At 36.1% G+C, this 23,675-nt stretch overlaps 1 protein-coding gene across 1 annotated transcript in view; it reads left to right on the forward strand.

Annotated features, from left to right (window-relative positions):
* LOC150076452 (H(+)/Cl(-) exchange transporter 7-like) overlaps positions 1 to 23,675 on the forward strand; it is a 301,080-nt gene that overhangs the window by 243,423 nt on the left and 33,982 nt on the right. The window contains exons 19-21 of the mRNA XM_090387362.1: positions 1,801 to 1,884; positions 7,281 to 7,370; positions 16,018 to 16,101. Of these exons, the coding sequence (XP_090243488.1) occupies positions 1,801 to 1,884; positions 7,281 to 7,370; positions 16,018 to 16,101 (258 nt within the window). The remainder of the gene's footprint in view (positions 1 to 1,800; positions 1,885 to 7,280; positions 7,371 to 16,017; positions 16,102 to 23,675) is intronic.

The raw sequence follows: 23,675 nt of genomic DNA on the forward strand, positions 1-23,675 counted from the left end.
CACATGGTAATGGTAACTTTTGATATTAATAAAGCATTTGACACTACCTGGAAATGTGGACTCCTTTAACTCTTATACAGCCTTTGACTAAAAAGTAACCTGCCTCTATTAATTCAGAATTTTCTCGAACTCAGGACTTTTCAGGTACAATTCTAGAATGATTTGTCTACATTTTACACACAAGAAGGAGTACCTCAAGGATCGATTTTGTCTCATTTTGCATTGCACACCAGTAACATAATTCACAACATTCCAGCTATGGTGGAAACTTGCATGTATATGGGCAAGCTTGCTATTTCCTGTCAATCATGGAGCATGGCTACTGTTGAAAGACAGCTACAATTGGCAATAACTAAAATTGAGATTTGGATAAAATGCAGTGGCTTCCAATTCACTGAGGGGTGAAACTAAAGCATTATACCCCTGTCAGTTACAGTCTCTTCATCCGGAACTTGTCTTGAAACTGAAAAGCATAGAAATATTCATCACATTATGTTTAGTTTTAGACACTAAACTAAATTTTCATAAACACATTACCTACCTGTGAACTATGTGCTTCCAGAAATTAAATATCCTTTGTGCAGTATCCTCAACATCTTAAGGATACTGCATGAAAACATCAGCTAAATGTTATTAAATACTATACTTTTCTCAGTGATCAAAAAATACCATTCCATCACTTAACATCCAACAGCTGCGTGCTAATTATGCTTCAGAACACACGGGGAAACTCATAATCTATACAGGTGGTTCTAAGTTCCCATCACATATAGGTGCAGCAGCCGTTTTGAGGCTACATGTGATTTCCATCACCATGTAGCCTCAAAATCCCTTCCAGTTGAGTACAGCATACTTTCTGCAGAATTATATGCTATCCAGCTTGTATTAAATAAAATATATCAGCAGTCATCACTTTCTGTGTTAATATATTCTGATTTGCTCAGTGCCATCCCAACCATACATACTTGTCCTTCTTATGGGATCATCCCCTCTTACAGGAAATTGGCATTCTAATCAACCTCTGCTTGCTAGACTGTGAGTTAGCTACACACACCTTATATGGTATCATCTAATTAACTAATGAAAATCCCCCTCTCTATACATAATGCCAATTCAACTTTTAGTAAAACTTTCTTTTAGTATGCCATAAATTCAGAAATTGTAGATTATTTTGCTTCCAGAGTTTGTGATAATCAGAATGCTCCTACCCTTCAACAGATACTAGATAACTCTGCAAAACTAGAACTTTTTTTTTTTTTTTTTTTTTTTTCATTCAGCAAATCTGCTTTGATAAAAAAAAATCTAACAAAACGTGAGTTACATTAAGAAACCTAGAAAAGACACATTTGAAGCCTTTGATTTCCTTTTGTCATAAAATTCATAAGCAGCAACAATAACACCAGATTTAGCTCCCTGCTCCCCCCCCCCCCAAAAGCTTAAAACCTCCTCAAAAGGTCATAGATTTGCAACTGAGGAAATTATTCAGAATGCAATTCCGGAACTGTTAGCAAGTCCAAAATAAGCATATCAGTAATACTTCCCAAAGTTGCAGAAAAATTGTAATTGTTGTATCCAGCATCAAGTAGATTACTTCAAAGTGAATCCATCCAAAAGTCACTGGTAAGCTTCATTATTTCCCAAATATTAGTTCAGTTCCTGAACTTTTTGATCACTATGAACTACTTAAACTAAACTGTGAGACACAAATTTATAGCAGCATGTAATATATATAAATATCTACTTACTTTTCTTAATTAATTTTATAGCTTTAGAAGTTCAAATTCTTATTCCTTTTTATAGGATATTAGTCCAGATGGCAGGACATTTGGGCGATTCCGGGGATTTATATTACGTTGGCAGTTAATTGTGCTTCTTCAGCATAAGGTAAAATAAGTTTTTTTTTTGTTTTTGTGTTACGTTCAAACACATGTAACCAGTATTGTTACCAGAGAGAAAAATCTTTGAATAATGACAAATAGTTTGAACTTTTAAATTATAAAAATGTCTAATGTTATTTTGGTCTTTTCAGAATAATAATGAAAGAATCCTCAATAGTTTTAATGGCCATAGTAGAATGAACTTTGTGTTACCACCAGTGTATTGCATAATTTTTAAATAAATGACTCTGCCAAATGGTTAATCTGTCATTTACTTAAAAGGTAAGGTACTGTCTTTATAACTTTCAGGACTTAATTCACCTCAGCAGACAGCAAGTAGTGACAATTTTGACAAAATGTTGGTAATAAAGTTATTCAATGCAAACTGCCATGTAATATGTAAAATTAGAACTTTTAAATTATAAAATATCTGATGGCATTTGGCATTTTTGTTATGAATAGTAGGAGGATTTCCTCAACCTTTTCTCATGTTTTTGTGGTTTGTAGGGCTTAGCCAAAGTATCATTAGCAATTTAATAATTTCAGAGTTCTTGAACTTCACTGCTATTTTGTTAGTAGATTGTCACTAAAAACCACCTTCCCTCAGATGGAGTGGTATGTCCAAAAATTGGGCAATGAGAGATCTTTTAAATGGCAGATTAACCTTTTGACAATGCCATTTGTTCTAAAAGTACTGAAGTACTGAGCCAACTCATGGTAACACAAGGTTATGCTGTTGTGAATGTTGCCATTGCATTTACTACGCACTTTAAACTCTGGTGACAAAAAAAAAAAAAAAATTGGGTAGATTTGATAAAAAGTTGTTCCTTGTTTAACTAGAAACACAAATCAGCTACCAGTTGAGAATCAAAAGGAATTTACTTCACTGCTTACTGAAAAAATCTATCTGAAATTTTCAGTTTCAGTTTAGGTTTCATTTACTGGAAAGTGGAAAATTTCTCAAACATTGTTTGGAAGGTTACACAAAATATGATATTTCAAGTGGATTAGTTTTGCAGAATTTTGGAGAACTGCTGTATAATGCAAGTAGCCTGGTAAGCTTTTAAAAGCCAAAAAATTTAAGCATCTTCTTCTTCTTCATGACTCCCCAGTGCTCCTGGTAATTGCCTCACTAATTGATATATCAGATAATGGATTCCTAACTGCTGAGCAAACTACTTACCTGTGAAAAACTTGATGAAAAAGTCAACAGTACTACAGGTTCAGTTTTTTTTTGCAGCGTCAACAGGTCTTCTTTGGACAAGAAAGAATTAAACATAAGACATTTTGCTTCTTTGAAGTCGTTTGCAAAATCAATGCTAAAAGTTACAAAAGTGTCATTATGACTTTTGATCCCAGCTTCAAGTAACATCACTGAAAAAATTTTATTGTTGCCTGTTCAGCCATCTGTGTAAGGTAGACTGGGTTTTAGTGGACTTGTGCAGAAAATTCTTATGTATGAAAAAATATTATAGCAGATTTATACTCTTTGTAATTGGCTAATCTCGGGTACGAGGAATATTTTTCTGAATGCTTGTGAACTTAGGTTTTTCAGGAATGGTACCTGATCTGAAACGTACCGGTTTTAATAAAGTTAGGGAGAATCCTAAACTGTTGTATAAGCAGTGATAAATTAAAAACCAACTGATTTTAATATTTCAGTAAAGCATGTGACCAAAGCCAATTCAAACCCAGAAAGGGAAGTCCACCTATGGGAAAATTATGATACCTGTACCAAATGAAGGCCATTTTCATATTACACAAAAAAAAGTGCACATCACTTTTTAAATTGATTGTACATAGTATTTAAATGATGTTGCAACTTATTTGGTTTCAGTGATTCATTGGAAAGAACTGATATGCATATGAGATATTGCAGCCTTTCCATCCATTCACTCCTGCTGTAATTATCAAAGTAAATCTGTACTGCTGGACATATATAAGATTGCATGGAGCAGACATTTACTAACAAAGAAAAGGTGAATATATTACAATTGTGTGTTTCCCTCTGCTAACAAAAAGCAAAGCTCGACATGTGTGTTGTGACAAGTAGCTTAAGTTTGGTGTTGCATATATGTAACAAAAATATGTTTTTACAACCCTTAGCATATCTAATGGCAACCTGTGTTTGGGTTGGAATTCACTGTACTATGTATTAAGGCAACAGTTGCAAACATTTCCAAAATGATGAATGCCCTTCCAGAGGACACGTTCTGTCAATATTAAAAGCCAATGTTTCCAAATAGGCTGTGCAATGATTTGTCAATTATTAGCATTAACATTAGCAGAGGCATATGATGCAACAAAGCAAGCTTGTACATCATCAGGAAAAAAATAAGAAAGAAACTTCCCATTTCACTCCAAAAGTTTGTCCACTTCTTCCTTGAATTTATTTAGGCTATCAACTTCCACAATGACACTTGGAAGTTTTTTCCTGCAATCAACTACCCACTGGCTAAAAGCAAATTTCCACACATCTATTCGACAACTTCTTTCCTTAGATTTGAGTTTATGCCCCCTCAGGTTTGTAATCTGGGCAAGAGGAAGTATCCTATCAGAATTGAGCCTGCTCAAACCATTCAAGCCCATATACACCTCAATCAGATCACCTGGTAGATGCCTAGTCTCAAGGTGCTGCAATTTGCAGAATTTAAGCCTTTCTTGGTAAGATCACCCAATTCGTTTCCCTCACCAGTCTTGTTGCCCTTCTCTGTACTCTTTCTAGCAACTCTACGTCCTTAAAATTAGTTCTCCAGACCTGTATGCAGTACTCAAAGTGTGGCCTGACCAGTGCCTTATACAAAAGTAAATCACTTCCTTATTCTATCCCTGCTAGCAAAATTCTTGTAAATCATTGACAAGACCCCATGACCTGCTCTGGCAGCCTGTAAGCACTACTCAGAAAACTTCATATCTGATTGCACAACTACCTCATGTTTTTTTCATTCTCCACTATTCTGAACGTAGTACCACACAGTTCGTACATTTCTCTGGAGTTACTGCTACTCATATGCAGTACTTTGCATTTGTCAATGTTAAACTTCAGTTGCAATTTCTCAGCTAATCTGCCCTACTTTTCTAGATCCCGTTGCAGTAGCACACAGTCATTAACAACCCTGCCAACCTTTGTATCATCAGCAAACTTTGACATTAAGCCTGATATATCTTCATCACTATCATTGATAAATATACAAAACAACAATGGGCCCCTGGGGGACTCCACGAAGAGCAGTATCCATTGATTCCCACTCTGTCTTCTCCCACTCAACCATCCTTTTATCCATTGTAGAAATGTGCCCTTAATGCCATACTGCTCCAATTTGTAATCTTCCATGTGCAACCGTACTAAAAGCTTTCCTAAAATCCGACTATGATATCAAAATTATTTTTTACATCCAGTTCCTTTGTGACCACATTGTAGTATCCACTCAGATTGTTCAGACAAGACTTCCCCTTAACAAACCCATGCTGTCTGAATTATTATTAGTCTTGTCTAGATGATCTTGCAATGCTTCTTTAACCAGTGACTCGTTTATTTTCCCCAGAACAGAAGTTAAACTAACAGGCCTGTAATTACTCGTGTCACCCTTTGTAATTTGGAGATACATTTGCACATCTCCAGTCCATGGGAATCTTCACTGAGTCTAAGGATGCTCTCATAATTATGGCTAAGGGTTTACTTATTTCCTTTATCGCCACCTTTATAACTGGATAGATCCCATTCACCCCAGATGTCTGCTGCTTTACTTATTACTGCTCCTTTTTGAGATAACCAATTATTATCACATCCTTTTAGAAAAGAAATATAACTTAAATTCCTTCAGTCAGTTAGTGATTGTAACCCATAATTGTAATATCATAATTGTTAGCTTTATTTGCATTTTACAGAATTTAAAATGAAATAATTTTGCCATTTTAAGTATTGTTATTTGGTAATTTTTCTGTTGAAAATTTCTAATTAGCTATGAGAAACCAGAATAATTAAATATATACTAATAGCTCTTGTTATTAGTATATATTTAATTATTCTTTTATTTTTTTATTTTAATTATTATTTTTGCATGGTAATACACATAGAATTAATCCATGATTTATTCTATGTGTATTACCATGCAAAAAAAAAAAAAAAAAAAAATCTAAGGATGTGAGGTGGATGATTGTGGTACCCACTTTCCTGTGATGTTTTTGATTTCAAATACTCAATATTTAAAGTAAAAAACATCACAGGAAAGGTGGGATGATGCATAACCATGTATCATCCCACCTCTATGAGTTTTTAAGGGGTACATCTTCCAGTAGTTACCACAGAAAAGTTGGGTATGCTATTCCTGAAAACCTTTGTTGGTAAAAAAAAATAAGAACCAATAAGTTTGTCCCCAAGAATACCACACTAAACATTAAAGGAAAAGGTATATGCTAATAATAAGTATGACAGTCATATGTCAGTTTCCTTTGACCCAGATATGAGCAATTCACGAGTTGAGAATTACATTTCTTGTAAAACATGGGTCATCTGTAACCAGAATATGGCTCAGAAATTGAGGATTACGTGTGCATTAGTAAGTGAGCCACTGAAAAAAATTTCTGCATATATTCATATCTTTTGGCTACATTTCTTGTACAAGCTCTTTGTGAAATGGATACAGTTGCTCTTTATGTAATGTCCTCTATATACTTGTAAATGAAATGTTTACATGATCTGACGATCTTTTGGTAACAACAGATGGGAACATTTCTAAAATCATGTTACATGACTTATACAGCATGAAGCATGTGCTTTTCAACATTTGCAGTTCTTCAGAATGTTCCTCTGCCAGCATTTATCCATAATAGTTTCAGCATACCCCTTTCTCTAAGTTTATCCCTCATTAAACACCAGCAAATGTTTCACAATTTGGTTCTCAATGAGTTGGAAATATTTCAGCATATTTGTGAACAGCAGCTATGGAATTCTTACGAACCTTGCCATAAATTAAAATTGGGTCCGGTAACTCAGCAAAAGTAAACAAATTTGTAGTGTCTCCCATATCAGTGTAAGAAATGCACCCTGTAAACAATGAGGTAATCATTGTGGAACCTGAAAATCATGCCAGTTACTCACAACTGAGTAATTGTCATGATTCATGTCATATTGCTGTTGGCATCTGTTTTGTACTGTTTAAAACCCTTTAATACAGTAATTTTTCTGACATAAATTAAATTTCAATAAAGATGTTTTAGCCATTTTACACAGTTATGATTTTTTATTAAGTGTAATAACTCAGAAATAAAGATGATTGATATGTATGTGTATGGGAACTTTTTTCCCCATAATTTTTAGCTGTAGAATATGTTTTTATATTTGTTTCATATAATTTTGAAACACCCTGTGTATATGTACATATGTTGTCATCTTCCCTCAAGGTTTTTAATGAATCAACTGAGTACTTGCAAAGTCGAAAGTTAACTCTTCAAGATTTCAGAAATGCTTATCCCCGATATCCACCAGTTCAGGTAAAATATGGAAAATATTTATTTATTTATTTTACTATAATTAAAGTTGTGCATTATCAAAATCATCCCATTGTCATCTAGGCATAGCATTAAACTTATTTGTCATTAAAAACTGTAACCTATTTGTTTCCCTTTTTCATTATGTTTTTTATTTTTAAACAAATTTATATTCACATTCAAAAAATCTTACCTGTTGTGCATAATAACCAGAAGAAATTCTTTCATTTTATTCATTTAACTACAAGCTACATCTTCATCTTAGGAACTGCAAAAATGATCACTTGCCAATATTCATAATACATATTATAATATACTTTAGATTTCTGCAGCTGTTTATTATGCTTGATTATTTCTTGTCTCAAACTTATTCCTGAGAAACACTTCATTTACCAAGACCTAAAGACTGTAGAACACTTGCTAATATAGCATCCTGTCTTGAAGTGAAAGAGTTTATATTCTAAAAATGTAAACATATAAAATTATTTATTATAAAAATGTTTTATCCATTTCACACAGTTTTATAATTTTTATTAAGATTTAATAACTCAAAAATAAAGATTATTGAGACATATGTATATGGGAACTTTTTCCCTTATTTTTAGCTGTATAATACCTTCCCTCATGTGAATCAACATGAGGGAAGATATAATCAGAACACACTTAAAAATTAAAATTAATTTGAAAGTCCAAACATACAAAATGAAACTAAGGCAATAAGCAAAAACAAAATCTACCAAATTGCATCAATAAATTTTTCACAAAATAAATATTATGACTGGAATAATTGGCTGTATGGAGTGAAATTTTCTTATAAACTGAACAAAGATGATTAAATAGCATTGCAAATTGCAGCATCTGGAGGCTAGGCACCTTCAAGGTGATCTAATTTGAGGTGTTTAAGGCTTTGAATGAATTGAGCAAACTCAATTCTGATGGCATTCTTCCTCTTGCTCCAACTATACTTGAAAGGACATAAATTCAAATCAGGAAAGGGTGGTTATTTTATAAAAAACATTATAGGAATCCTATTGTCTTGAAACTTGACACTAGACATGTTGGACAGACAACTTGTGTAATCGAGACCCACTAATATTCGTAAAATCAGACAAATGCTAACTTATTATGATTTTCTCCTGTAGAGGATCTGGTCCTCATTTTGAATTTTGAATAATGTTCTCATTTTGAATAATGAATGCAGTGCAGCTAAAAAAAAAGAGAACAGAACACAGAACACCTTCAGGAAGTTACCAACAACTGCAAACTTATCCGCTTTAAACAGGCTCGGGCAAAATTTAGTAGGCAGACCAGCAAAAGGGAAGAATGGTGGCATTTTGCTTCCACAATTACAATAAAAGGACAGAATTCATGGGTTACTTGGTTCTAGTTGGTTGGTTGGTTGGTTATTAGGAGTTTTATGGCGCATCAGCATCTAAGGCTATTGTGCGCCAACCTGGTTCTGGGCAACACGACACTCACCCCTCTTTGCAAGTGGACGAACCCACCGCTTAACCCCTATATAGGTGCACTGCATTCATATAGATGGTAATTTGATGTCAGTATGGATAAACGTCATGAGTTAACCAACTTTGAAAGAGGGATGATAGTGGGTGCCCGAAGCATGGGTCTTTCATCGCCTGCTGGAAGCTATTTTTGGCAAAAAATCACTGCAAAAACTTCAAAGGCTTGTTTTTTGATCTCGCAGCAGTATCCACAAAGAAATCTCTTCATTATTATAAACAACAGAAAAAAGCTGCACAAGACAAGGTTTGCCCTACTGTGGAGTATAGAGCATGTGTGAGTATGTTAAAATCAGGTTGTTGTTAGGTTTTAGGAGCATCGGCAACTAAGGCCATGTTCCTCCGTGTGTGTCCTGAGGTCGATTTTTTTTTGTTTGCTGGACAAAAAATGAAAGGTTCTGGGAGAAAAACCATGCTTCCCTTGCCTGAGACCAACTAACTCAGACACGTTGTGAAAAAGACCCATAAAAATGCTTCCCGTAATCGACAAGATTCAAACTCAGGTCTTTTCCAGCCAGTGTGGGAAATATGTGATCTTCCCAGCTGTGCTACCCACGAGGGCTTAAAACCAGTAATCGATAGATAATACTGTTTACTATGTTTCGTGTGATGGTGTGTTGCTTATAGATGCATATACATATTATCTTAAAATGCTTCCCGTGATAGTATAATGGTTTCACTCGTTTGGAGAAGTCTGGGTCCAAACCCCCCTGAAGGAATTTCTAAAAGCTTCTTTCAAATGGATGTAGTTGGCTGCAGGAGTTGCGTTTCTCCACGAGTTACTCCAGGTATACAGCCCACACAATATACAAACTAGCCGTGAACACACACACACACACACTTGTACAGATAATTGTATTACTATTATTATTATACAACATCATGTCAGTTTTATTTTCTTCAATTGCATGTAAAATGGATTCATGTTTGTGTCTGCACTTGAACTAGCACGAGAACAGATCATTTCTTAGTCATTATCAATAATGAAAATGAATGAAAACAATTCTTTTCAAAATTAAAATTAAATAATAAAATTAAAAAACTTGTCTTTCTGGAATATCCCTCATATTTTAAAGGCAACTCTTCTGCTATATCAGTATTCTGTTCAGTCATTGTTCCTTCGTGTTTAAATCTGTCTCAGCTAGCTCAATTCAGTTAGGATACCAACTCGCTTTAGAAGCAGCTAAGGCGTGAAACATAACAGAATTCTGTGACAGTTAACATGATTTTTATTCAGGTCAGAAAAGAGATCTTTAAGGGAGCTATGATTCGTTCACATTCTCCATGGTTGCGTCAAAATGATCAAATCAAGATCACTATTGGATGGCGAATACTTCAGATGATGAAGTAAAACCTTACTACATCCGCCTGAAATTGGCTAACTAAAGTTGAGGAGGACTTCAGAAATTCCTCCAGTCACAGAGGGTGAGGTACCATGAGGATTAAGATGACAATTTTGTCCTCGGTAGACTGCATTCAAGTGGAAGTTCTGAACTTGTCGGGGCTTTTTTCAAAGAATCTAGTACTCAAGGGCTACGTGTTGCTCTAAACTAGATTTCAGCTTAACAAAACACGATGTAGGAAGGAGCAGCATATTACACAATGTAGTAATATGCAGCTCCTTCCCACCTGGCTACGGAGTCGGCACCTCCATAGCCAGATGGGAAGGAGCAGCAGTGCATAGCACACACGCTTCTTGATTAGACCGGGGTTCGAGCCCATCACCACCAAATACGGAGGATGTGGAAATGACCACCGCATATCCCAGAGCAATATGGCCTTAGTTGCTAATGCTCCTAAAAACCAAATAACAAACAAACAAACAAACAATACACAGTCATTTGATGCAGTTTCAAATGAATTGACCCATCTGATGACTTTCATTCTCAAAAATAGATAGATGACCCATTTTGTTTCCAAGAGCCAGGCAGGCAATGGTTGATAAAGGTGAGGTCCTTGTAAAATGCAATACCAAGGCCTTTGTGGGAGATCACTTTTGAGATTGGAATATCCTGGATGCTTACTGCAATTTAATTAGGATGATTATATAAGATGATTTTATCTGATTTATTGACATTGATAATCAGATTAATGAATGGATATAGGTGACTATAGATAGCCATTAAATTATTTATGTCACGATTGATCTTGATAACACTGGTCAACATAAAATGGCATGAAAACACCCAATCTTGACTAATTTTATGCTGCTGAACACGAAAATCATATTAAAATTTTTCGATATACACCGGTGTTCAAAGAAAGTGAATAACCCTTTAAAATTGTAATTGTCATCCGAATAACGTAAGTATATAGCAATATTTCTTACAGATCGCATCAGATAAGATTGACACGCGTAGGTGATGATGTAATATTTATATGGCAATATTTCTTACAGATCGCATCAGATAAGATTGACACGCATAGGTGATGATGTAATATTGCATCAGCTGTTACTTTCAGCTATATAAGCATGCTCTGCAAGAGCTGCAGTCATTCCTTGCTTGTGTCAGGATGACGAGTTACGTGCAGTTGACGCCACGAAAAAAGAGTGCTATTGTTGCTTTATGTGAGGAAGGATGTTCTTCCTGTCATATTGCTGTCATATGAAGGATGTTCTTCCTTTCTTGTAATCAGTCGACAGTGAGTAGATTTCTTTCCAAACTCAAAAATACTGGTTGGTTCTGCTGATAGGAAAAAGGAGCCTGACGCAAACGCGTCTATTCCAAAACAGGACCGCGTTTTGAAGTGCTTATGCCTTTAAAACTGTAAAGCTTCTTCGTCTGAGCTGAAAAGAGAATGGGAAGAACATACAGGAGTGGTAGCAAGTGCAGTAACAGTCAGAAGATGCCTCTTCAAAAATGGACTTGTAGCCCGTCATCCTAAGAAGAAGCCCCTCCTCACACAAAAAATGAAAAAGGCCCGATTAATTTGGTTTAAGGAGCATGTCAGATGGATCCTCAAGCAGTGGAAGTCAGTTATTTTCTCAGATGAGAAGAAATTCAACCTGCATGGCTCTGGTGGGAGACAAACGATTTGCTGTGGATGTGGTGAAGAATACCATTCAGACTGTATGGTGTCTACAGTGAAGTTCCCTACCAGCCAAACTGCGATTACCTTACTAATATAAATTGAAGAGAAGTGGTCACAATGTTTTCATATGGTTTTGAAGTGGGGGGGTTGGGGGGTCCTAAGGTAATCTCAGTTATATGAGATTGGCCCCTTTATTAATCTCATGTAACCGATCTAGTGAAGCATGAACAAAGATCTTTTCATTTTCACTAGTTCATGTTTTCACTCTGATCACATTGGCACCCATAATGGTAATAGTATCCCCGAGTAGATACAAAGACATCTTCATTTAAGCAAGCTAATTTTGGTATATTGAACCTTCTGGAGGTGGAGGTAGACCTTCTTAAAATTTAGTTATTAATAAAATAACTGCTTACCTTACATGGAATTAATGTTACTTATCTGACTTTACTTATAGTAAATTCCCATGTCTTTCATGCAAGAATGTATTTTTCATTCACAAATGCAGATAATCTTAGTAAATAGCATGAATAATAGCAATAAAATTAGTGAATTCACCAATAAATCCACAAAACCCATGTGCTACCACATTACACTTTCTCACTAGCCTCATTTCAGTTTATGATTGTCCATGAGCACATATTACATATTTTGATTTGTTATATATTTTGTGTGTAAAAATTTATGTACAGTTCCTATATATGTGCACTTTTACTAATTTAATACTGTAAACAATGAGTGCAGAAAAAAATATGACGATGTTTCAAAAAATGGAAAGCATTAAATATTGAGATAAAAATCGACATTTTAAAGTTTTGGCAAAACTAGTTTCTGAGATAGTAGTAGCAGTGGCATGTGATGCAAGAAAGCATGTGTATGAGCTTATGCAGCATCAGCCAAAAAAAAACACACCATTCCCTCCAAATGCCTGTCCAGTTCCTCCTTAAATTTATTCAACCTATGAACTTCCACAACGACAGATGGAAGTTTGTTCCAGCAATTAACAACCCGCTGGCTAAAGGCAAATTTCCGCACATCTATTCTACATCTGTCTTTTCTTAATTTGAATTTATGCCCCCTTAGGTTCGTAATCTGAACAAGTGGAAGGATCCCATCAGAATTCAGCGTGCTCGACCCATTCAAGGCCTTATACACCTCAATCAGATCACCGCGCAGGTGCCTAGTCTCCAGACGCTGCAGTTTGCAGAACTTAAGCCTCTCTTGGTAAGAGGATCCCTTCATTCCCCTCACCAATCTTGTTGCCCTTCTCTGTACACGCTCAAGTAAATCTACATCCTTCCTAAAATGAGGCCTCCAGATCTGTACGCAGTACTCAAGGCGTGGCCTGACCATTGCCTTATACGCGAGGGATAATCACCTCCTTTTCCCTGCTAGCACAATTCCTATATATCATTGACAAAACCCCATGACCTGCCCTGGCAGCCTGTCTACATTGCTCAGAAAACTTCATATCTGCCTGCACAATTACTCCCAGGTCTTTTTCATTTTCTACCACCTTAAGTGTAATACCACACAGTTGGTACGTTTCTCTGGGGTTACTTCTACCCATATGCAGTACTTTGCATTTGTCACGGTTAAACTTCAGTTGCCACTTCTTAGCCCATCTGCCCAAATTATCTAGATCCTGTTAAACTTCAGTTGCCACTTCTTAGCCCATCTGCCCAAATTATCTAGATCCTGTTGCAGTAGCACACTGCCATTACTGTCATTAACAACCCTGCCAACCTTTGTATCATCTGCAAACTTCGACATTAAGCCTGGTATACCTTCATCAATATCATTGATAAATATACAAAACAACAGTGGACCCAACACCGAACCCTGTGGGACTCCACTAATAACATTAGTCCACGAAGAGCAGCACCCATTGATTACCACTCTCTGTCTTCTCCCGCTTAACCATCCTTTTATTCATTGTAGCAACTTACCCTTAATACCATTCTGCTCCAATTTGTACAATAGTCTTTCATGCGCAACAGTGTCAAAAGCTTTCCTGAAATCCAAATATATGGTATCAAAATTATTTTTTGCCTCCAGTTCCTTTTAACCACATCATAATATCCTATCAAATTTGTCAGACAAGACTTTCCCTTAACAAACCCATGCTGTATCTGAATTATTGCTGCAGTCTTGTCTGGATGATCCTGCAATGCATCTTTAACAGTGATGCCATTATTTTACCCGGAACAGAAGTTAAACTAACTGGTCTGTAATTACTCGTGTCACCTTTCGATCCCCCTTTGTGAACTGGGGATACATTTGCACATCTCCAGTGCGTGGGAACCTCCCCTGAGTCCAAGGATGCTCTCATAATTATGGCTAAGGGTTTGCTTAGTTGCTTTGCCGCCGCCTCTAATATAACTGGATAGATCCCATCCACTCCAGGTGCTTTTCTTATGTTTAACTTCAACAATTTCTCCTCCACTTTGTTCTCAGTTATTACAAAATCATTAAGTATCCTGCTACAATTTGATAACCTTCTGCCATTTCCAAACCTTAATAACTCCTCTTGTGTGAATGTAGATGCAAAATACTCATTCAGTTTGTTTGCTATCTGGACAGGATCATCAATAGTCGATCCATCGGTATCAAGTAGACCAATCAGATTTATCCCTTTCCTTTTAGAGTTTATATAAGTAAAGAAATCCTTGCTGTTTTTCTTAACATCTTTTGCCAATGATTTCTCGTAATCTGCCTTCGCCTGCCTAACCTCCTTTGTGACTTGATTACAGACTAGCTTATATCTGCCATAGGCTTTCGAGTCGCTTGATAATTTATATGCATCCCATGCATTTTTCTTCTCTGTTACGAGTCTCATTAGTTCATTTGATAACCATTTAGGCCTAAACCTTGAACAATATTTCTTATTAGGTATGAAACGTTTAGTAGCATCCACGATTAATTCCTTGAATGCTTCCCACTTAGAATTTACTGTTGGTAACATCGTCAGTTTATCCCACTGTACAGAAGCAAAAACCCTTTCCTTTACCCCTGATGGTAAATTATATCTTTAAGTAAATCCCACATCAGTACACTGTGATCACTGCCACCTAGTGGTTCCTTTATCTGCAAATTCTTAATACACGAATGATCACTGCTGATAACCAGATCAAGAGTATTACTCTCTCTGGTTTCCTCTCGAACATGCTGCTGCAGAAAACAATCATCCAATAAATCCACAAAAAATCTGACTAGTGTGTGAGTGACCAATCCACAAGTTCCAGTCAATATCTGGGAAGTTAAAATCCCCCATTATAAGACGTTCTTATTTACTGGCCCACTCTATTTCTCTGTATAATTGGTCATTGTACTCATTCTAGTCATTAGGCCTATAACACACTCCTACTCTTAGATGAATCCAGTTATCAAAGGAAATTACTCATTCAAAAGAAAACTGGATGATGTGGTGAGTTTCTGATTTATTTTTTAAAGGAGAGAGAGAGAAGAGGGGGAAAAAAAGCAAGTTAGAAAACTGACCTTGCATTCATTCTTTAAAAAACTAGCCTGGTACTAGAAGACTCCCCTTCCTCTGATTGAAAAGTTAGCCATCAAAAACAAAACAGCATGTTTTATTTCACGTATGTTTTATTTAACCTTTGAGCTTTAATATGTTATTTACCAATCATAGCATTTATATGTATTTATAAAATAAGTTTTAAAATGAGATGAGTAGTACTGATGATTAATAGTAAATGTTGATATTTATGGAACCTCTCCTTGAAGTTATATGAAAATCCCAAACATTTTCATTGGACACCATTTTTGGGCATGTGTGTTATAGCAGGATGAGCTGTATCAGTCATGTTTAGAAAGCAAGTGGGGGGGGGGGGTCTTTTATGGATTTGAAGTGAATTTTAATGAAAAATTCATTACTTTAGGATCTGTGTTTATTCATTTCATTCAAGTAGTCATAATTTCTTGTTTAAATGCCTATTTATTTATAAAATATGAGCAGTAACTAGCAAAAGATAAAAAAGAAAGGAAGAAAAATAAATTATTTCATGATCGATACCAGTAAAGGCTTAACAGATCTTAACCATTGCTGAAAAAAATTTTAATTTTTCATTTTAATATAGCAAGTGCACATCTCACCATTAGAAGAAAACTATACTATTGATCTGAGGCCCTTTATGAATCCTTCTTCCCATACTGTTTCTCACGTAAGTTGATTTGCATTTCAAAAATTATTGCATATATTGTATATTCTCTAAGTTTATAATTGAAATTTTTTTAAAAATAAATCTACATTTAGTATTAATTTGGATGTACATAGTGGAATATAGTGGACATAGTGGAATATTTTAATTGTATTATAGTATAAAAAGCATCCTAAAAATGGCCCTATCTTATCAAGTTAATTTATCAAATATAAATCATTTGTGTTAATACATAGAGAACTGATGTTTCCGTAGCCAGGTGGGCAGGAGCAGCAGTGTGTAGCCCATGCTTCTTGATTAGACCGGGGTTCGAGCCCTTGACCACCAAATACTGAGCATGCAGAAAAGTCAGGGAATGACCACCGCATATCCCCGGAGAAATATGGCCTTAGTTGCTAATGCTCCTAAAAAAAAAAAAAAAAAAAAACAAATACGTAGAGAACTGCTTTTCAAGCATGGATAAGGAAGTAATTATTCCTGTGCATAAGGCAGTGGTAAGGACACATCTTGAGTATCAAAATGGTGCTCATACCAAGAATGATGATTTCATTTCTGCAAATTCCCACATCTGTAAATTAGAGACCTGCAAGCAGGTCAAATCAAGGAGTTTGAGACTTTGAATGGATTGAGTAAGCTAAATTAGTTAAAATTCTACCTTCATATTGCGTATAGTACAAGGAAGCCACAGGCTTTTGCTACACTGGTCAAAAAAAAAAGTAGAAAATAGATTATTTTGAATTTCTTTACACTGCAGCCTCATCTACCTACAGTGGCAACTTGTTCCAATAATCAACAAATCGCTGGTTAAAGAAAATTCTCTACAATACCCTAAACCTCTTTCCCTGTAATTCAAATATATGGCCCCTAGTTCTGGAATTCTTTATAACAGTGAAAATTCTGCCTTTGTTCATTTTACTACCCATCTTAAAGCCTTGTGGACCTCAATCTGTCCCCTCTGAAATGCCTTGTTGCCAAGCTCTGTAGCTCACATAATCAAAGTCTTTCCTCCACAGTCTCCCTTTTGCCAATCTCACCATCTTTGGGCCTTTTCAAGAAGTTCAATGCCTTTTTTCACATGAGTTTTCCATACTTGAATACTGTATTTCAAATGTAGTCTTACAATTGCCTTATAAAGTGGGATTATGACCTCCATATCTCTGCATGATACTGTTTATCTGATAAATCATTGATAGGACACCATGAGCTTTTCTGGCTGCCTGTTTACATTGCTCAGAAAACTCCCTATAGTAACTCCCAGATCCTTTCTTCCTCTACTGATTTTAATTCAACCCCACTGAGTGTATAAGTTATTTTGGAATTGCCATTCCCCAGATGTAAGACCTTACATTTTCCTGCATCAGCTTATACCAGCGGTTCCCAAACTGTGCACCGCAACACTTCAGGGCACCACAGGATATTTTAAATTTTCAAGGGAAACACAGCGATACTCGACATCAGTTGGACACCACATGAACTACTAACTTGAGATAGTTCACAGTTTCAACATTACTTACTAAGTTGTTTGGACCTAACTACTTTAAACTGAACTGTTAGGTATTTCTTTTGGCCTGGGGGCACTGTGAAAAAATTACTGGGGCATTAAGGCTACCATGAACCTAGAAAGTTTGGGAACCTCTGGCTTATACAGTAATCTTTCATGGGGGACTGAGTCAAATACCTTGCAAAAATCAAAATAAACTATGTCGAAATTGTTCCCTACATCCAGCTTATGAGTAACTGTGTGTCAAAATGGCTTATGAGGTTAGTTAAATATGATTTTCCTTTAATAAACCATGCTGTGTGTCCTCCAGAATTCCATTTCTATCTAAGTGTCCATGAATTGCAACCTTAATCATTGCCACCAAGATTTTTCCTAGCACTGTGATGGTCCCACAGGAGTTAGCTGTTGTTGGTGACTCTGTTGACAGGAAAATAAAAATTCACAGGAAGCTAAATCTGGGGAGTATAGCTGATGGCAGACCATAGTGATGGAGTGCTTCACAAGAAATTCTTGGATCGAAAGCTTTCAGTGTGCAGGAGCAGTGTCATGATGTAAGCACCAGTCCTTGAAATCCTCTTTTCCAGCTGTTTTCTGAAAACAGCATCATGCAGCCACATAGACTGAACTAATATTTGGGATGTGATGAAGCTTACCAGCTATTTGGATGATGGATCTCCTTTGAGTCTCCTTGATGCCATATCAGTTAAGGGGCTTTAAGCTTGGGAAAAAAATCACAGGGAGGTAAATCTGGTGAGTATGGAAGGTGGGGAGGGACACAGTGATAGAGTGCTTCACAAGAACTTGAATGAGAAACAAGTGTGCGCAGGTTGTCATGACACAAGTGCCAATTTCCTCTAGCCCTTTTCTAGCTGTTTTCTTAGAACAGCTTCACAAAGTCACCATAGTAACATTTTGTGAAATTTATGTTTCACTGTTGAACATTGGGACAAATTTTGAGTTTAAGAGTATCCACATACTAGTCGAAGAATTTTGAGCTGCTAGGAATCGATAAGTTTTTGAAAAACTTTGCCATTTTATTGACTTAATTAGCATATTATATAGAATTCTATAAATAGCTTTATAGTTCCAGTCACATTCGTTTTTTTTTTTTTTTTTTTCTTTTTCATTTTTAAATTTAGCTAGAGATTTTGTAAGTGTATATGTAGAACCTTTGTACTGTAATGCATGTGGGGAAATGTAGTGTCTTAATTGTGATAAATAGGTATCTTGAACGTTTGAATTGCATAGGTTGGCATTAATAGATAATTTTAGTAGCTATTATAGTTAACTTATAACTTTATAAACGTAACAGTGTAGCATAAACTCAGTAGTGTTAGAACAATATAGTATATCATAATATATATTTAATAACATGAACTTGATAGTATAATACATATTATTGCTGCATAACTGGTACATAGTGTTATTATTGCATTTAAGTACAGCCACTCCCCGATTGACATAAGGTTTGCATTCCGCAGAACTGTATGTAAGTCCGATTTTGCGTAAGTCGGAATTTCCCCCGGGGTTGTGCAGAACTTGCAACTGTGCTTGCTGAATTGATTGAATCAAAAAATCAAGAACATGTAAATAGAATTATTTATTGTATTTATTCAATTTTTTATCTCATGCGTAGGAAAAATTACAAAAGTGAGCAATTTAAAAAATTTCAAAATTATAAAATTACAAAAAAAGAAAGGAGACAGGCATAACGTCAGTAAGTTTTACCTCTCAAGCATCGTTGCCAGAATCGACGTCTTTAGCTGATAAGAATGCTACTGCAGAGTTTGAGAACTGTGGAGATTTAGGAGGGGTCAGCCACTCAACCGTACTAAAGAACATATTAATGAATGACTGGACGGTGGCTTTTTTTTTCTTTTCATCATAAATTTATTTGTAACAAGCAAGTATATCATTCACTCCTCTGTTAACTTTTAAGAATTGTTTGCTGTCAGAATCCATCTCCTCAAACCTTGCCATTAACGATGCAATTTCACGAAATACCATTGCCATCTCTCTCTCTCTCTCTCTCTCTCTCTCTCTCTCTCTCTCTCTCTCTGGTGATGAAGTGGCTCGGCTCCTCATTTGGTTCATCTTGAGCTTCGTCAGCATTTTCTTCTTTCACCATCGCTGCCTGCAAGTCATTAAGTTCTTCGTTAGATAATTCCTTCTCTTCTTTCTCTATTAACTCCTCCACGTCTTTGGCAACAACCTGCAACTGAAGTAGCTCTGCAACCTTTACAATCTTATCTGTAACCTCTTCATATGATTCGTCTTTTTTAAACCATTTGAAGCCTTTTACGCGTCGTGGGGATATTTTCTTCCATGTGCCAATTAAACAGCTTTTAGTAATTTTCGCCCAGGGCTTATTAATGTTTAAGATGGCTTGGTAAATATTGTAAGATTTCCAAAAGTTCCTTAACGTAAAATTTTTCTCACCGTCTACTGCAGACAATGCCTGAGCAAATGTGCATAAATAGTATGCTTTTGAATTCGAAATAACACCCTGATACATAGGTTGGATGAGTGAAATCATGTTTCGTGGTAGAAATATGACTCGCATTCGAATCGAAATCATCTAGATGCATAGGATGTCCAGGAGCATTATCTAATAGAAGCAAAATCTTGAAAGGAACATCGTTGTCTTTACAATATTTTTCAACCTCGGGAATGAAGCATCATTTAAACCAATCCTTAAAGAGAGATATTGTTATCCATGCTCTCTGGTTCGATCGGAAATGCACGGGTAGGGTGGCTTTATTGATGCCCTTAAATGCACGAGGATTTCCAGAATGGTAGACAAGCAGTGGTTTTAATCTGTAATCTCCCGTTACATTAGCCCCAAGCAATAGCATGGCCCTATCTTTTGACTCCTTGAAACCTGGCATTGTCTTTTCCTCTTTGGCAAAGTATGTTCGATCTGGCATTTTTTTTTCCAATACAGAGCAGTTTCTTCAACGTTAAAAATTTTGTGTGTTCAATAGCCGCCTTCAATAATTTTTTCCAACACATCACAAAATTTCTCTGCAGCTGCAGAATCGGCAATGGCGACTTCACTACATACTTTAATGTTGTGGAAACCACCGCGATGCTTAAACCTATTAAAACACCCGTTGCTTGCCATGAACTTGGCTTGGGGGTCGCCGTATTTATCCTTAATATCTTCATAAATACTTCTTGCTTTTGCTTGAATGGTCATTAGCCTCAGGGGCACTTGCTTCTGAATCTGATTTTCCATCCATATTATTAATAACTGTTCCATCTTCGACATAGCACCTGAATGCTTTTTTTTTTTTTTTTTTTTTTTTTGTGATCATTGTTGATCCTTTGACATGTTCTTTTATACATGCACTGTTCTTTAAAATAGTATTCACTGTTGAAGCAGCAAGATCTAATTCCCTTACAATAGATGACAAACTTTGTCCTGCTTTGTACTTCTTAATCATCTTCATTTCTAAATCAATTTTGTTTCCTTTCCATTGGTCCCTTTCCTTTCATCATTATAATACATAAATAGGAATGAAGAGAAGTTTCTGAAAATTTGTTTTTTATAAGATTGAAGATTTCAGTGAAGAGAAACACATTTCACCATAATGTAAAAACCCACACAATTGCAGTTATTGGTATTATCGCAAATGCAATAAGATCGAGTTTACTACCCATTTTTAATTAAATGCACTAACAGAAAAGCCCAATAAACCAGAAATCACAATCGTTTTTATTGTTTTTTGGTCGTGACCTCCAGAAACGTGCTTTAGAAAAATATCGCAAAGGTGTTCAAAAATTGATGCTTATAACAGTAACATATGATAAAAATGAAAGGGTTGTGTAATTTCCATTATAAATATGACCTTTTAAAGATGTAATATAGCAAAATTTTCAACTTCCAATGACTCGGAACAAATTACAAAAAAAAAAAAAAAAAAAAAAAAATATGTTATTGGGTTCACATTGCGATATTTTCACCATACCTCCATTTATCCCTACAGATGAAAAATACATTTCCATATTTTTTTCAGTTTGCACTGGCCGGCAAAACCTTGCATAAATCGAGTATTACGTAAGTCGGGGAATTCCTGTATATTACTTTAGTATAGTATTCTCAATTAAATTGAGTTTGAACAGAAATCATGCCTCAGACCAGAGCAGCAAAGCAAAGAACTCAAAGTAGTGGGAGTGCTGTAGCTTGGGAGAGAACTGAGTGGGGTGGTTGTCCTTTGAGTCACAGCCTGGCAAAATGTACTGTTTGCAGGCTTGTCTGGAATGGGACATGATACAGCCAAGGTCGTGTGCGTGCGTGCATTTAGAGGGTGTGAGGATATTAAGTGTTAACTCAGCATTCTGATCGGTATTTATGAGAGCTTTAAGATCAGGGTGGATGCCCTCAAAGGAATTAAGTTGGTGGGCCCATCAAGCTCTTAGCTCCTTACCTCAATGCCAGAGCTTGCACTTACACAATGGCAATCCCTTGCAGAATGCACTGGTCCCACAGAAGTTTGCTATTTTCGGTGACTCTGTTGTCAGGGAAACAGGAAATATGTACAAAAAGGGTAGGTGGAATAGGGACATGGCTTTGTCTGCCTGGAGCAAAAGTAGATGACATTGTAGAGCAAATATCATCTTTTAAGGGCACAAAAGGTGATACTGTTATACACATTAGCACTAATGACATTAAGAGTAGGAGATATGAGAACTTACTTAACAAGTACAAAGCTGTGTTGAGAAAAAGTCACGAATTAAGGTTGAATTTGAAACTGTCTGCAATTCTATCTAGACATGATAGGAGGCAGTACATTTGGAGAGCTTTATCAGTTGGACCGTGCAGGAAGGATTGTGTAAAGCTCGCATAATTATGATTTTTCTCAGCATGGTCTTTGCTTGTTAACAGGACAGGCTGCTCCTACAGGGATTGGATACACTTAAATAGAAAGGGCACAAGAATGTTTTTTCTGATGCTATCGAGGCAGTGTTAGCAGGTCACAAAACTACTAGCTTCGGGGGATACACAGACTAATAGATTAACGTTAGTCGCAGGCAGAAATGAAAGTGATTCTTGCACTTTCTATTGGAACATGCAGCAGCCTGCTGTGGGTTATCATCGAATGCGGAAATACAATTAAGGGTATCTATATGCCCCCAGCATGTACACCTATGCTGGGGGCATGGTAAATAAATTTGATGAATTTGAAGTGCTGGTTAAGTTATCAAATGCAGCCATTATGGAGATATCTGAGACATGGTTCACTCAGATATAAGGGATACACAGACAGGACAGGAGGGAGGAAGGCGTTATGCCCTTAGCTAAGAAAAAATAAAATCTAATGCAGGCAGTACAATGTTAAGTCACTTTGGTGTAACATAAGCACTGAGAAAACAAAAATGAGTGTACAAGTGTAATATAGGTCAAATGACTGTGATGAGTATAATGAACAACTGTACAGAGAAAACGAGTCGGCCAGTAAATCAGAATTCCTTTAATGAAGGATTTTAACTTTCCCCAATATTGAATGGAACTTCTGTGTTGACACTCGCACACTAGCAAGACTTTTATGGATTTATTGGATGATTTTTTTCTATAACAGCATGCTAGAGAGGCAATACTCTTGATCCGATTATTAGCTATTAGCTATATGGTGCAAGGAAGTCTGAGGCTTATTTATGCTGCACCAGCAAAAAAATAAATAAATAAAATAAAATATTCCCGATTTACCCAGAGAGGGAGAGTCAAAAGTAGAAGGGAATCACCAAGAAAGAGAAGAATGATGATATCCAGCTCAGGACCCTGGGTGTGCCAAGCCCATACTCACCAGATGTGAGCCCTTGGGCAGCAGTGATTCTTCATACAAGAATTAAGAGGAATCTGCAGATAAAAGAACGACTAGATGGAAGTGGTTACAGTTTATTGATGCGGAATTTAAAAGATTTAACTACCATCAAGGGTAAAGGGAAGGATTTTTGTTTTCATAAAGGAGACTACAGTGTCTCAGACAGTTTTTAAATTCTATACAGTGAGACAAACTAACGTTGTTTCAGGAAAATAATCCTGGAAGCTACTGGCTTTTTAAGAAACACAGTT

Source organism: Mastigoproctus giganteus, chromosome 13, assembly GCF_048544385.1.
Source record: "Mastigoproctus giganteus isolate SK-2022 chromosome 13, ASM4854438v1, whole genome shotgun sequence".
Classification (NCBI taxonomy): Eukaryota; Metazoa; Arthropoda; class Arachnida; order Uropygi; family Thelyphonidae; genus Mastigoproctus; species Mastigoproctus giganteus.